At 31.2% G+C, this 16,299-nt stretch overlaps 1 protein-coding gene across 1 annotated transcript; it reads right to left on the minus strand.

Moving 5' to 3' along the window:
* Window positions 1–423: 423 nt before the first annotated feature.
* Window positions 424–15,198, minus strand: LOC143058531 (adhesion G protein-coupled receptor B1-like). The gene is made up of 9 exons (XM_076232035.1): window positions 15,093–15,198; window positions 13,606–13,756; window positions 13,064–13,133; window positions 12,296–12,362; window positions 7,542–7,627; window positions 6,201–6,327; window positions 4,064–4,105; window positions 2,271–2,354; window positions 424–1,544 (listed from the first exon to the last, which is right to left on the minus strand). Exons 1-9 carry the CDS (start codon window positions 15,162–15,164, stop codon window positions 1,383–1,385), a joined length of 861 nt encoding a protein of 286 aa, XP_076088150.1. The 5' UTR covers window positions 15,165–15,198; the 3' UTR covers window positions 424–1,382.
* Between the last annotated feature and the right edge of the window lie 1,101 nt (window positions 15,199–16,299).

Here is a 16,299-nt window from a genome sequence, read left to right on the forward strand (position 1 = left end):
TGGCAATAATACAGAAATAAGTAATTGTTCTTATGCTGTGTTGTTTCACCATTGTCCCATGGTACCCGCAAACATGTTTAAAACAACTGCTTATATATATTCAAGAACCAAGTCATGAACCTTTCAAATCAGTTGTTGCCGTTTGTTGCTTTATATTAAATTTGTACTTCTTTCTTTGTTATGAAAATCTGCCGAGTCGTTACTTTCCTTGTTTGAATTGTTGTATATAAGTTATTTCGAGCATATAGTAAACTTCTATTCAATATATTTTTTTTGTGTCATGTGTCATGTGTGTAGTGATGTGTCATTGGCAATTATTCCACATCTTTTCATTTTATATTTCCCATGCCAGTACCAAATTTGGACAACTGATAGGATGATACATACGGGAGCAGCAGGGGTAACTAAAAAAATACTCATCAATTAAAATAATACCTTTATTATAATAATATCCCGTTCCATAGGGCGTTTCTACATTAACCTCCATTAGCAACTTTTAATTCAAATTTTTCAAAAACTAGGGATGTATAAATTCATCTCTATGAAAGAAACTATAAATCCATAAAGAAATACAAAGTTGCCAAATATTGCGAACCACATATGTTTATATTGGATTATGTCGAATCGCGTCGGGCTTTCAAAATGGTAATCCTGGTATCTATGATAACGTAAAAAGCTAACATTGACAATCGTAGTATATGTTTAAGCTAGTGAATTTCTCATTTCATATTTAGCCTTTAAACAACCATTTTGTCGGTAATCATGGTTAACTTCTGATACTTCATTTTAAACTTCAGTCATCAAAACAAGTTCATACTCTTTACACGTCTTTATAATTATTATACATGCCGTATTAAACTAAGTTGGTTAGCAGTATTCAGCCTCAACATGATTAAGTAGCTCAACAATGTCTACAGTTATAGGTGAAATTTTTAATTACTTTTATTGTGTACCAACTAATACTTTATTGGGAAAAAATACAAATATCAAATAGTACAACATGTAGAACGTGTATTTTTTTGTGATTCTCAAAGAGAAATCGTAAAACTGTCAAAGGACATCAGCATGCCTATAAAAATGAAGCTGTGGAATGATTGCCATTGAGACAACTCTTCATAAGAGATCAAAATGACACATGAATCAATAACTACAGGTCACCATAAGACCTTCATCAATGACCTTCATCAATGAGCAAAGCCCATATCGTAAGGTATAAAATGTATCGAAATGACAAATGTAATACAACTCATTGTTACCCTAAAATAAAAACCCTATTCGATGTTCAATTTAGAATTGTGTTCATCGCATAACATTCTCATTTCTTTAACACTAATGTTAACTTTAAACTTCTTGTTCGAATTCCAATTGATAATTTTAGGACTTTAAGTATTCGAAGGCGAATAAGCAAGATTGTCAAATATTGAATCAAAATACGGAGAATTGTTTTGATGCCTTCGTTGATTTAAATCATTTCCTTCATCATTGGATGTCTTCCGCTTAGACATTGGATCGTTTCTTTCTCGTTGTTGTTTTGTTTGATTGTCCTGGAATGAAAAAGAAAAATAGACATGTTGATATGTTATAATGTTATATCGTATTTTAGATTATCTATTCCTTGAAAATGACCTCAATGAATGAAACTCATTACCAAATATTCATTCTTCATATTACCTACAAGTTCGCTAGTTGGTGAGTAAAACATTCCCATGTTTAGGTGAGGTTTGTGTTCACGTTATCTGTTTTTTTAGTCTTGACTTTAATTATTGCCATCAAGGTACAATTTCTAATGTCCTTTTGGTATCTTTTGGCAAGAGAGAGCAAACCGGTTTAGATATGTATATGAAGTTGTTTAAAAAAACAGAATTTAAACTATTTTGGTATTTGTTTTAGTCAAGAAGATGCATATATGATGAATAAAAGTCGAATCAACGATTCTTCTGTTATCTTATACTACCTGACTTTGCTACCAATCATTAACCATAACTTCTGAGCATCAACAATAAAAATAGAAATTGAAGATAACGTTCTAATGTCATAGGAAAAAACAGAGAAGCTATCGACTCGGAGAATCTCGTGATCACAAGAAAATTTTGAGAACATTCTTTTCAAAAGTATCCCATAATTTTCATTACAGAATTTTAATATCGAAATATCCAATTACAATATTTTTGCAGAGCGTGTAATACATCTAAGTGTTAATCAATGTGAATAATAATATTGGTTAGCTTGTGAACAGATAAATGAAAATAAAAAAATACAAATCTGCTAACAAAGGTACTAGATTGTGTGAATGATTTCGAATCCATTCGACTTGCTCTTCGCCGTCTTTGATAATGCTGGTATCCTTGCTTGACCTATAATAGATAATGCAAATACTCATATTGGAGCTAGAGTATTTAAAAAAATATTTGCAATTCAATAATACATTTGCGTGAACACATCTCCTAAAAATTCAGATCGAATAATATCGGAATAACCTATATATACATATCATAATATTTAAATTCGACAGATCACGAAAATAGTTCATGTTGTAATATATCAAAGGGATCTTTAAATTCATGAGTCGTCATGGCACAACAAGAAAAAAAAAACCAGCAGAAAAAAAGCAAAGCATAGACAATCAACACGAACCCCCAAAAATCCATGGTTGATATCATCAGATCCAAAAGTAAAACATATAATCAGCTCCGTAGTCATTGCATGGTAAAAGGTATGACTTATAATCTATAATTGATTTTTTGATAAGTTGGTACCCCTCATTTCGTACCCTGTCAAAAACCATTTTATACCTTGACCGTTTTGTGCCTCGACCATTTCGTACCTCATGGAATATTAACATCTATTCCATTTCTTCGAAGGATTGTACGTATTATAATATTTCGTATGGAAAATTTGTATATATTGTATTGTATATTTTTATCCATGGACTTCTTTTTATGTAAATATATCAGCTTACATAAACAGCTGTTAATAACTATTAAACAGTTGCAGATTATAACGTTTTTGTTGGTTGATTAACCTTATATTTTTAAAGTTGAACAATAGATAACGGAGAAATCCTGCACACAAACAACATGCAGTTTATTTGTATATTTAAAAAAAAACAAAACAACCTCAAAATGTTTTACATATACATGTATCTTAAAAAAATATAACTTCTACAAATAAATAATCCGAAAAATTAAACATCCATGTTGTCCATGAGATACAAAATGGTAGATGAATTTGACCTATAGGTTACGAAATGGTTTGTATAGTGGGAAGGAAATGGCAAAGTTTGGGATACGAAATGCTAATTTTGGGTACGAAATGGCAGAGGTGCAAAATGACAGAGGTACGAAATTGCCAAGTTACAAAATGGCTTAATAGCATAAATTTGACCATTCCTTTTTAAACACTTTTTGGTTATACTTCGTCTTACATTTCTGCGTATTTCTATATTCATGGTTCTCAAATGTTTAAGTTTGAGCGTTTCTAATAAAGATTAATTCAGGAAAAAAACGCGTTGAACAAGAATTTCATGAAATGGGAATTTCTATCACTAAAAGACAGGTGGGGTCATGAAATAAAAGTAACGAAAAGTAGTTACTGCTATATTAGTCATTTATACAGCATGCTCTAAATTGGACCTACATTGCCAAATTGCTCAATAAAACTCAAAAATGTGTCTTTATGACTTCTTTAGATATTTGAAGATACAAGAAAACTAATCAGTATTGTTGACAAGATAAGAAATAGAAATAAAAAATACAGCGAATAGATGTCGATTGGAGAGATTTAACAAAGTTAATTGTAGCGTTTTAGCAGTAATTGTTCATTATTTCAGCAGAAATGCGAAGAAACCATTATTTGGAATAAGTTTTAAAACAGAAATGTTAACATTAAATAAAAAAAATGCAAATTAGATTAATAAAACAGTCTTGAAAAAAGGCAGTGTATGATCCTTCTCATCATATGGGAAAATAGGTAGTTATTACAAAAGAAATTTGCACTTATTTTGACCAGCTATGTGGTTATTAGTCACAAACTGTGACAAAGACCATCATGAACATACACCTACCTGTTTATTCAGAAAGCAATGGAACAAACACACGAAGAAACCCTGAAAATAAAAATGTTCTATAAAACATATGCTGAATTGAAATTATTAAAATCACACAAGGATACTGTCAAAAACCTGAGATCAGTGTGATTTCGACATAGCAACAATCAGTAGAGCTCACACAAAATAGTCGAAATCATTATCAAACTTTAACACTTTGGATATAAAATACATTCGGGTTTCGAGTTTTCTAAACGTTTTTATTAAAGTTAAGTCTACAAACATAATTAAATATAATATCAATGATCCAATATGTTAGAAAAAGCGTACTGACTACTGAAATGGTAACACTCTTGCAAGTCAAATAACAAACTAGTTCATGTAGTAGTAATAGTGACCCAGTAATTATATGAGATGATTTTTCATTTCCTATCGTTAATTATCCATTTTTAGATGGTGAAGTTCCCTTGTCACCATCTTATGGTGTTTATATATTTCAACTTGTACTATTCGCTCGTGTTTGTAATAACGTATTATATTTTAGCGAGAGATATTTATGTATTACTGAAAAATTATTACACCAGGGTTTTCGATATCACAAACTAGTCAAAACATTTTCTAAATTTTATCATCGGTTTAAGGAAATAATTCGTAAATATAACTCAACATGCAGACATCATATACGTTCAAGTATTTCACATCCAATCTTTTATGGTAATATTCTTTACAAAGCACAAAAATGCCAGTATTCACCCCAAAAGCTTACAAAACCTTTAAACAGACTTATCAAGAAGGGATATAGTTACAATACTGATGTCAGGTCATTAAAGATTGCATATTTTTGCTCTAATATTGATTCACTTATAGGGTCTTTGCATCGGAACTAAATACATTTATTTAAAAAAAAAACAGTGGTTGGCATGACACGGGTTATGTTCTTCTCATATATTCTATGATAGTATGATACTCAACCCCTTACGGGAGGGATTCTGCCTGGTATTCATATGATGAAGACATAATCTTTCAATCAGTTTAATTGAGGTTCCGGAGCTGGCATGTCAGCTAACTGCTAGTAGTCTGTTGTTATATATGTATTATTGTCATGTTGTTAGTTTCTTCTGTTACATCTTCTGACATCAGACTCAGACTTCTCTTGAACTGCATTTTAATGTGTGTGTTGTTATGCGTTCACTTTTCTACATTGGCTAGAGGTATAGGGGAGGGTTGAGATCTCATAAACCTGTTTAACCCCACCGAAATTTTGCGCCTGTCCCAAGTCAGGAGCCTCTGGCCTTTGTTATTGTTTGTATGATTTTTAATTTTAGTTTCTTGTGTATAATTCGGAGTTTAGTATGACGTCCATTATCACTGAACTAGTATACATATTTTTTAAGGGGCCAGCTGGAGGACACCTCCGGGTGCGGGAATTTCTCGCTACATTGAAGACCCATTGGTGCATTGGTGGCCTTCGGCTGTTGCCTGCTCTATGGTCGGGTTGTTGTCGCTTTGACACATTCCCCATTTCCTTTCCCAATTTTATATATTAACTGACTTTGAATAAAAGTGCTTTATATTTCCTTAAGTAATCCCAGTAAATCAAACATTAATGGCACTATTCAATTCTGCTTCATTTTATTTATATTTACACAAGGTACGGCTTCAAACTACAATCTATCACAAATCTGATTATTTCAGCTCCCCAAAGATAAATCAATTGCGCAATTCCCATCGTATAACTATATCAACTGATACATCACGATCGTGCATATACTTTAACAATTTCGGACCTATCATTAACAGGGTTGTAGTCCTGAAACAAAAACAGTCCAATAGTAATCAGCGCTACATAATAAATCAGTCGCCATCAAGAATTGTTTGACCGATTTAAAGGAACTGTTTTAAGCTAACTTGCGAAAATTGTTTACCGCTTTAGGTATTTGAAATTATACGTTTTTATTGTGGTACAATTTTCTTGTAGTGAAATTTAAAATGCTGATATTCAAATATCACTATCACTACTGAAAAAAGCTGAAAGATAAAAAGGAAAATGTGCTTGACTTTTAATGTTAATATTCCCATCTTTTTCCGTGAATACATTTATAGTAATAATACATTTTGTTTTGTACTTCATTTATTTTCCCAATGACATACATACCTGTAATGAGTTAAGTATAGCAAAAAGGTATTGGAAAACAACTAAATCTTCGTTCACAGAGAATACACCAAGGACCCATGTTACACCAAACAGTGGTAATATAACGCAGATACTTTTTATTCCTGCCCTGCAAAATATAAAAAAAATATGTAACAATGTAAATGCATGATACAGGTTCTTTGATTTGATTAAAGATCCTAAGATTAAAATTTTTTAGGCTGCATGCGTGATTCGTGATCATTAGACTCGTCAGTAGAGCTCCAATCTAGACTAAGAAGGACATACCAAAAACGAAGTTGGAGGGCAACGACTAACAAAAGTGTTTTAAAATGTTGTATCAAGCACAGATAAAATAATCTGTTTTGGTGATAGAAACATCTAGCTTTGTAAATCGATTTTAAATCTATCAACAAAACATTTATAGAACATAAACATATAATTGATTGTTCATGTCACAAAAAACACATGACTATATAACATCATTGTTGTTTAAAAACAAATTGACATTCTAAAGGTCAAACAATAAAGTATATGGTACTCTATATGCATAACTTATACACTTTTGGTGAAATTTCTTAAGTATTCGTCTTTAATAAAAGGGGACATCGGTGCCTAATTGGTTCTAGTTTTAGAACTACTGTATCACTAGCCAGTCAACAACGAGGAAGTTAGTTTGACTCTCGCATGGAGTAAGTGCACTCGGTTCCAATCTTTATTGATTAGGATTATAAGTTTTCCTGCTAGGTCGGCAGTTCAGTCCGGCACTCCGACTTTCTCCACAAGTACGAGGTATATATCATTTGTCTAAAATGTTTAATTCGAGAAACAGGCATACAAAAATTACAACAAATTAATACCGTTGTATGCCTGTATCATTGCAATGTTACGTTGATTTTTTTCTAAATCGTTTAGTTCCGTATAACGCTTTATATTTCTTGTTTTCTCTCAATCGATTTATGACTTTTGAACAGCAGTATTCTACTGTTGCCTTTATTTTTTTTTATCTTTTTGACACATTCCTCGATTCCGTTCTATTTCGGGTATATCCATAAATAAGAAGATATTTATAAAACTAATTCAAACAAAAGCTAGAAGGTTAAAGCTGTTTTCAATTTGCCTCTTTAAAATCTAAAAGGCTATGGGTAATATAAATATCCGTACACTACCAAAAAGAAAATAACATAACGTCATTAATTAAATTTCAATTGTTTAGTACATTAATAACAAATCCCAATATTTAGGTGTATGCTTTTGAATATATCACCAATAATGCTTTAAATTCTGAAACGGCGAATTGTCATAATTTTATGATTGAAATAAGATACAAAGCAGAAGACTTACTTCGATTTTTCTTTCAATGTTTTGGCCGGCAGACCCCTTACTGTCAATATTCTATGTAGCATGATGACTAGTATAACAAAGTTAGCCTACATATTAGAAAATTATTTCAAATTATACATATAAATGTAAAAGAGAGACGAAAGATAAAAGAAGGACATTCAAACTCGTAATTCGAAAATAAATTGACAATTAAATTCAGAAATTTAACAAAATAATACTAAAACCATGTCAGTACTGACGCTCTGACTACTCAGGTGATGATCAAAAACTTGTTTTCAGGCAACAGTATAGAAACATTGCTTGTAAACAGGAATAAACACTCAATAGAATTGGTGCGTCCCAAATGATTGACTGAATTATCGGAATCGCTGAAACCACAAAATTTGGAATTCGGTTAAATACATAAACATACAAAATGACCAAACCAGAATACATACGCAGAGTAAACGTATCATATGATAAGTGTTTGTTTAATAAAGTGTTTTCTCTAATTCTGTAGCAATTAAACCCTTTTCCGGACCTATTGTAAAATAAAATTCAATCAACATGTGGTTACGGATTATTTGATAAGATGATTGGATGAGTTTACGGGTGGTCAAAACCTAATTGGCTCACTAAATGATTCTAAATGTTCTGTATTAATGACATTGACTAGCTCAAAAAGGGATTTTTATTTCATAATCATTAGAACAGATCATCTTGATTGGCTAAATCTGATAATTCAATGGTATCAATGTAAGAATCAATATGTAAACAAAGATGGTATACGCATTTTGTCCAATCACATAGAAGTAAGTATGCTCAAGGTGAAATAATATACAGCAGCGAGAATGACCAGATATATCGCTTTACCGAGGAGCGCATCGGTGGCCGAGTGGTCTATGTATTTTATTATTTCTTAATAAAAGTTGTTGGAAAATCACCTATATCAGAATCTGATTGGATTGAAAAGTATCCGAAAGTAGAACTTTCAAAGTGTTATATTTTTTTCAAATTAACATATCTTATTTGGTGAATGCAGGGAACTTAATTTGCAAGTACTTCACAGAACTTTGTTTACTAAGGTTATTTTTTAAAAATGTACCATGTCTGATAACACTTGTCAAGTGTGTGCACAATCTAGAAAAGATTTAAAACATATTTTTTCAATTGTGCCAATCATTCAAAATTAACTGAATTTTTTGATAAATGTTATGTGCACTGTTGATAATACCTTTGTAAATACGATTGATTTTGACCAAACGATGCTTATGGGTTTTATGAAGATAAGTTACGATTTTAGTTTTTAATTCGCTAATTTAATTAAGAGTATAGCCAGATTTAGTATCAATAAAAGTAAAAATAAAATCGTGTTGTTGAATCCTCAAGCTGAACTCAATTTAGTAGACTAATTTAAAACATTGTAAGAAAAGTACATAATATCATGTCACTATTTTTATCGTTTAAATCAGAGAAAATGACATTTCTTATTAGAAAAATATTTTATATCGGACAATCTCGTTATTTAAGTAACAGATAACCATTCAGAAATATCGTATTAATTTTTAACTAAACTAGTTGATATGTAACATAATATATAAACCATACTATTGCATTTCTGTTATTTTAACCGAATACACGTAACCGTCTGTTTGTGACACCAGGAATGTATATACTGTCTGGTGAATTTTTATTTTAAGTATTTGAATAAATTTTCATCAAGAAGAAAAAAGTAGTTACTACTGTATTCAAGAGCCAGTCAACACTGAGGTTGTGAGTTGGAACCCCGTTCATGCGGGTGCACTCGACTCGGATTGTCAGTTTTCCTTTCGAAGGGCGGTGGTTTTCTACGGGCACTCCGGCTTCCTCCGCCAATTAAAAACTGGACACTACGAAATAGTCCAAAAGCGGTGCTAAAAAGTGACGTTAAAACACGACATAAAATCGATTTGCCGAACAGTATATCGGAATTTTGGCAATAACATGTAAAAACGGACATTTTTTTAGTTCATTTTGAATGCATGCGTAGATATGATGTCTATTCTGACATTGAGTACACTTGTGTTTCGTTTAAGGTTTTCAAATATTTTGTAAAAGACCGTCAATGAAGAGTCAAAAGTTATCGAAGGTACCAGAATTATAATATAGTACGCCAGACGCGCGTTTCGTCTACAATAAGACTCATCAGTGACGCTCATATCAAAATATTCATAAAGCCAAACATTTGATAAGATGATTGGATGAGTTTACGGGTGGTCAAAACCTAATTGGCTCACTAAATGATTCTAAATGTTCTGTATTAATGACATTGACTAGCTCAAAAAGGGATTTTTATTTCATAATCATTAGAACAGATCATCTTGATTGGCTAAATCTGATAATTCAATGGTATCAATGTAAGAATCAATATGTAAACAAAGATGGTATACGCATTTTGTCCAATCACATAGAAGTAAGTATGCTCAAGGTGAAATAATATACAGCAGCGAGAATGACCAGATATATCGCTTTACCGAGGAGCGCATCGGTGGCCGAGTGGTCTATGTATTTTATTATTTCTTAATAAAAGTTGTTGGAAAATCACCTGTATCAGAATCTGATTGGATTGAAAAGTATCCGAAAGTAGAACTTTCAAAGTGTTATATTTTTTTTCAAATTAACATATCTTGTTTGGTGAATGCAGGGAACTTAATTTGCAAGTACTTCACAGAACTTTGTTTACTAAGGTTATTTTTTAAAAATGTACCATGTCTGATAACACTTGTCAAGTGTGTGCACAATCTAGAAAAGATTTAAAACATATTTTTTCAATTGTGCCAATCATTCAAAATTAACTGAATTTTTTGATAAATGTTATGTGCACTGTTGATAATACCTTTGTAAATACGATTGATTTTGACCAAACGATGCTTATGGGTTTTATGAAGATAAGTTACGATTTTAGTTTTTAATTCGCTAATTTAATTAAGAGTATAGCCAGATTTAGTATCAATAAAAGTAAAAATAAAATCGTGTTGTTGAATCCTCAAGCTGAACTCAATTTAGTAGACTAATTTAAAACATTGTAAGAAAAGTACATAATATCATGTCACTATTTTTATCGTTTAAATCAGAGAAAATAACATTTCTTATTAGAAAAATATTTTATATCGGACAATCTCGTTATTTAAGTAACAGATAACCATTCAGAAATATCGTATTAATTTTTAACTAAACTAGTTGATATGTAACATAATATATAAACTATACTATTGCATTTCTGTTATTTTAACCGAATACACGTAACCGTCTGTTTGTGACACCAGGAATGTATATACTGTCTGGTGAATTTTTATTTTAAGTATTTGAATAAATTTTCATCAAGAAGAAAAAAGTAGTTACTACTGTATTCAAGAGCCAGTCAACACTGAGGTTGTGAGTTGGAACCCCGTTCATGCGGGTGCACTCGACTCGGATTGTCAGTTTTCCTTTCGAAGGGCGGTGGTTTTCTACGGGCACTCCGGCTTCCTCCGCCAATAAAAAACTGGCCACTACGAAATAGTCCAAAAGCGGTGCTAAAAAGTGACGTTAAAACACGACATAAAATCGATTTGCCGAACAGTATATCGGAATTTTGGCAATAACATGTAAAAACGGACATTTTTTTAGTTCATTTTGAATGCATGCGTAGATATGATGTCTATTCTGACATTGAGTACACTTGTGTTTCGTTTAAGGTTTTCAAATATTTTGTAAAAGACCGTCAATGAAGAGTCAAAAGTTATCGAAGGTACCAGAATTATAATATAGTACGCCAGACGCGCGTTTCGTCTACAATAAGACTCATCAGTGACGCTCATATCAAAATATTCATAAAGCCAAACAAGTGCAAAGTTGTAGAGCATTGAGGATTCAAAATTCCAAAAAAGTTGAGCCAAATACGGCTAAGATAATCTATGCCTTGGATATGAAAATCCTTAGTTTTTCGAAAAATTCAAAGTTTTGTAAACAGGAAATTTATAAAAATGACCAAACTATTGCTATTCATGTCAACACCGAAGTGTTGACTACTAGGCTGGTGATACCCCCGGGGACTAAACGTCCACCAGCAGTGGCATCGACCAAAAACTGACGAAATACTCCTCCGATAAAGCAAGCGGTACACTACCTATGTGACAAAAGAAAAGAAAAAATGATTCTTTTTCCCCCCATTTTTTAGAATTATCACGAATTATTTTGTATTGTAAAGAAACTCATCTTTAGATTTATGTTGAATGTAGACCTCTTCACATCGGTTTGTTAATTGTAATTTGATTGTTTGGTTACTTTCGCCTTTACTTTTATTCGAAGTGTTTCTGAAATCACTATTCGAAAGCAACGCTGTTTTGTGTTACCTCCGATTTTTGCAATCGGAAATCACTAACATACACATAGTATAAAATAAAAGCCATATATTGATACAAACTGAAAGGATATACACTTGTAAGAAGATAACAAATGTATAGGACCTTTAAGGATGTTTTACTGTCACACAAGTGAGAGGTTTAGCGCTATGAAACGATTTTCTTCAATTAAAAATGCCTGTACGAAGTCAGGAATATGACCGTTGTTGTCCATTCCTTTGATGTGTTTTATTATTTGATGTTGCCATTTGATTAGGGACTTTCCGTCTTGGATTATCCTCGGAGTTCAGTATTATTGAGATTTTAATTTAAAATATCTATTGTATATGAGATGTCTGTGGAAAAATCGTATTAATCTTTTATCACAATAATAATCAATTTCACAGAACTTACCACAACTACCGATATAGCAGGTCCTATAAAAGCCCAGATGAGTTTGGATTCTAGGGAAAGCCAACAGCTAAAAACAGACTTACTTAATATATTAAACAGTTAACTTATCCTAATATTTGAAAATTTATTGGAATTGTGTTTCAATGATATTTTTCAAGTCACTAAAATTTCCATATGATAAGGAAAATACAGTTACCTTACCATCTAGAACGCCTGACTTTATCCGTGTGATGATATAGCTTAAGGCTTATTTTCGAATTTATGTTGTCCTTTCTATATGTTTTACATTTTTGTATTTCTAGTGTTTATGTAACGTTTGTTTTATATATTCTGATATGATTTGTTAAAATCTTTTTCACGTACATCTTTTACATTATCTTCAAAATCCCTGTGCCATTTCAGATATATGATAGTTGTGTGTACCATTCGATAGTTCGGTATTTTTTTCTTGTCTTATTAGATAAGAACATTGTGGTATGATCTTGTTTACAATTTGCCATAGATTCACTAGATAAAGAATTTTATGAAAAATAAATTTTTGGAATTGATTTATATGGAATATATTCAGAATACTAAGAGTACCTAATAAAATCATAAAGTTAATCAAAGTTCATGTTTGTTTGCCTACTACAAAATTACAAAAACTGATTAGTCTTTTTTTATTTTATTTAGAAAAAATATTTTTTCTGTAGTAAATTGATATTTTCTTTGGCTTTTAGAAATTTGATTTTAGTTTCGGATTAATTACAAATCTGTACGCATACTTACTATCTGTCATTGCCATATCCTTCTAACTTGGTTACCCCTGCAGAAATGCTTACGATCACAGCGGGAATAACTGAAATTGACGATTTTATAAATAGTACATGAGTTATCAAATTAAGATACTTTAAGAAATGTAGGTTGTAAGTGAAATGATCTATTATTTCATGAATGTAATTCAGCAGATAAAATACTAGCATGTGTTATGTTTATGTATCGTTTATAAATTATAATTTAACAAAAAATGATTTCAGACGATAAAACAAAAGCGTCTATTTATTATTTCCATATAAAAAGTTAATATGTTTTCAAATATCATGTCATGACAATAAAGTAAAATCGTATGTATTACAAAAACTTAACAAATTGTATGCAGTAATTTTGTTTACTGTCCTCGGCCTTGAACACAGTTCGTTTCAAATCGACAATGTTTGTCACATTAAATTCAAGGTTAAAAAATCTGTGTTGCAAATTTGAACAACGACTATAAAAGATTTTCAATCAAAGAAAGGACAATGTTTTGTACAAATATAATAGATAATGCTTACTCCAACATGAAGGAATCAACCACTGAATTATTGATTTTGTACGAAAAATAATAACAACCATTATTGCTACTTGAATTCCTTCCCCTAACATCAAGGCAAAATCTACCAAAAATATGTAGTGTAGTCCAACCGCGATTCCTGTACAAACATCCTGCAAAATATATAAATAATAATGCGTCTGTCTATTGTTTGCAGCTTTTGGTTTATAAAATATCAAATATTAAATAGTTCGTTTCTATGTATGTTGGCGTTTGTTTTTGTCACACTTTAGTTTGAAACCCGGATTTGTATTCTCTCAATCGATTTATGACTTTTGAACAGTGGTATTTTAACTTCATGATATCTCAAATTTCTGCAATATTTTACAAAGACAATGCCAAATTATTTATGGGCTTTATTTCCGTATTTCAAATTATTTGCGCTATTTTGTTTACTCTCTATTTGGATACCACGTTAATCAATCAATCGAGTTATTCTTCATATTCTATCTACTCTTCATTTGGACGCCATTTTGACCAATCGATCGATTTATTCTTCATATTCTGTCCCAGTGACGTGATATTTTATATTTAAGCATAAATACATATTTGCTATTCAAATTTTTACCCATTTTTCTCTATTCCGTAAACCCTACCTAGCCACTCATTTATTGGAATGTTTGACTTACAGTATACTGCATTCTCTATAAACAATTTAAAATTGTGCATTCATAGTGTTTTACTTACTTCAATGTGAATCTTTGAGAATGTAACCCTAGCATTAATTAGAACAATACGCCAGATTTATTTAAATAAGAAATTTTCCATTAACGATCTGTTTTTTTTTTGTGACATAGTATTGTACTATTTTTCTCAGGCTAAAACAGACGTGAATTGTCTTGGCTATTATGTGTACCACCATTTTTGTCTAGCTTTTTTATTTTTTATATTTTGTTTTAAATCGAGTTACAAGGAGTACTAAATTAGTCATTATTCCTCTATGTCGATATATATGCCATTCGTTAAGATTTCATTTAGAAGTCTTGTTAGATACAGACAATCATTGATATTATAACCGTCGGACACACATGACCAATGTAATGACAAGGATATATGCGTCAACCGTGCAAATAAAATTCCATATCATATTTGTCAAACAAAACAACATACAGGTTAGAATTCCTTGTATCATCATAGATATTGTACAGTAAGACACCTTAATTCTCATCTATAGGATTCCAATCTCAATGTATATGATAATTTAGACCATGAAAGTTATAAAATAATGTTACTGTGTAAAGTAATTTGGATTTTGACATAATTAACAGACACTTGTATGATGTTAAAGAAGAGGTGTTGAAATCTTTATGTCTTTTTGTTATTTGTGTTATTGTATTGACTGACATATACTAGTACTTATTGTATAATACAATTTGTTACTAGTACTTATATTTCCCTTTATCCATACATATATATTAAATATATGCATTACATTTATATTATCATTACCTTATTCCCAGTTCTTGTAACACCAGCTAAGAACAGGCCATACGACAAAATCAAAGCCACACACAAGTTCATTAGTATTTTTGCTCTATCACTTCTTACGTGTCTACAAAAATAACAAATAGTACTGCCTTTTTAAAACAAAGTCATCTAAATAAGTACCATCATTTTAGTGCATACTATGAGTACAGTATTACAAAAGACATCGAGCAAAAAATTAAAGTTTACATCATAATGGATACTACTTTTATTTCCCAAATAAAAGACCTGATCAAGATTTCTTGTATACTTTTTTTCTGCCTTTTCATAAATGTAAGAGTAAACATATTTTAATTGACAAAGTTTGTCAAATCTTTTATAAGAGTATAAACAATGCCTCTGGGGACTGAAATACAATGGCTTTCGTTTTTTGTTGTTTATCATATAAGTTTTTCGTTTGAAATATTTTCACTTGTCATCATCGGGCCTTTAATAGCTTGCGACATATATATATATCAATATAATGTCATACGCTGATATTTAGCTGCTTATAACTCTATTTTGATTGTATTTCTAGTTCCACATTAGGTAGGTAATCGAAGTTTTCATATAACGTAGACTCTGTTACTAATGAAGGAAAATGTAGATGTGACAAAATCTAATTCTAACAGTATTTGTGGCAAAATTAGGCATTGGGTTATGCAAATTTGAAATGAAAGTTTTACATTACCTGTCAAGTCGCCCCACTGGCCAATCGGCCCAAACTAGATCGTCACTTTATACAAAAAAATCGACCCACTCTTGTTTACAGACTCGCCCCACTTTTTAAAAAGTGTAAAAATCAAATTGAACAATCAGTCTGACAACTTACTTATAAACGAAAAGAGTTTTAACCCCATTGCATAAAGGCCTACCAACTCGCCCCACTTATAAAAATATGCTGTGTCCTTTAAGTATGTTTAATTACTGATAGTTTGTATCCAGTCGTCCTGGTGTAGTGGTATGTGTCGTTGTCAGAAAGATAAAAAAAAAATGTGTCGTGATCTGATATGCTAAAGGTCTAGAGTTCGAATCCCAGCATACGCACTAGATTTTTTCTACGTCAATTTTGATAGATAGTCTTGTCTGTATAATTAATTATAAGTTTTATAGTGGATTAGAAATTCCCACAAAAATGTTGCAGAACAAAGGAAAGCATGCAAAACAAAGAAACTCAAGCTGGGGTGGTCTG

Source organism: Mytilus galloprovincialis, chromosome 14 (assembly GCF_965363235.1).
Source record: "Mytilus galloprovincialis chromosome 14, xbMytGall1.hap1.1, whole genome shotgun sequence".
Taxonomy (NCBI): domain Eukaryota; kingdom Metazoa; phylum Mollusca; class Bivalvia; order Mytilida; family Mytilidae; genus Mytilus; species Mytilus galloprovincialis.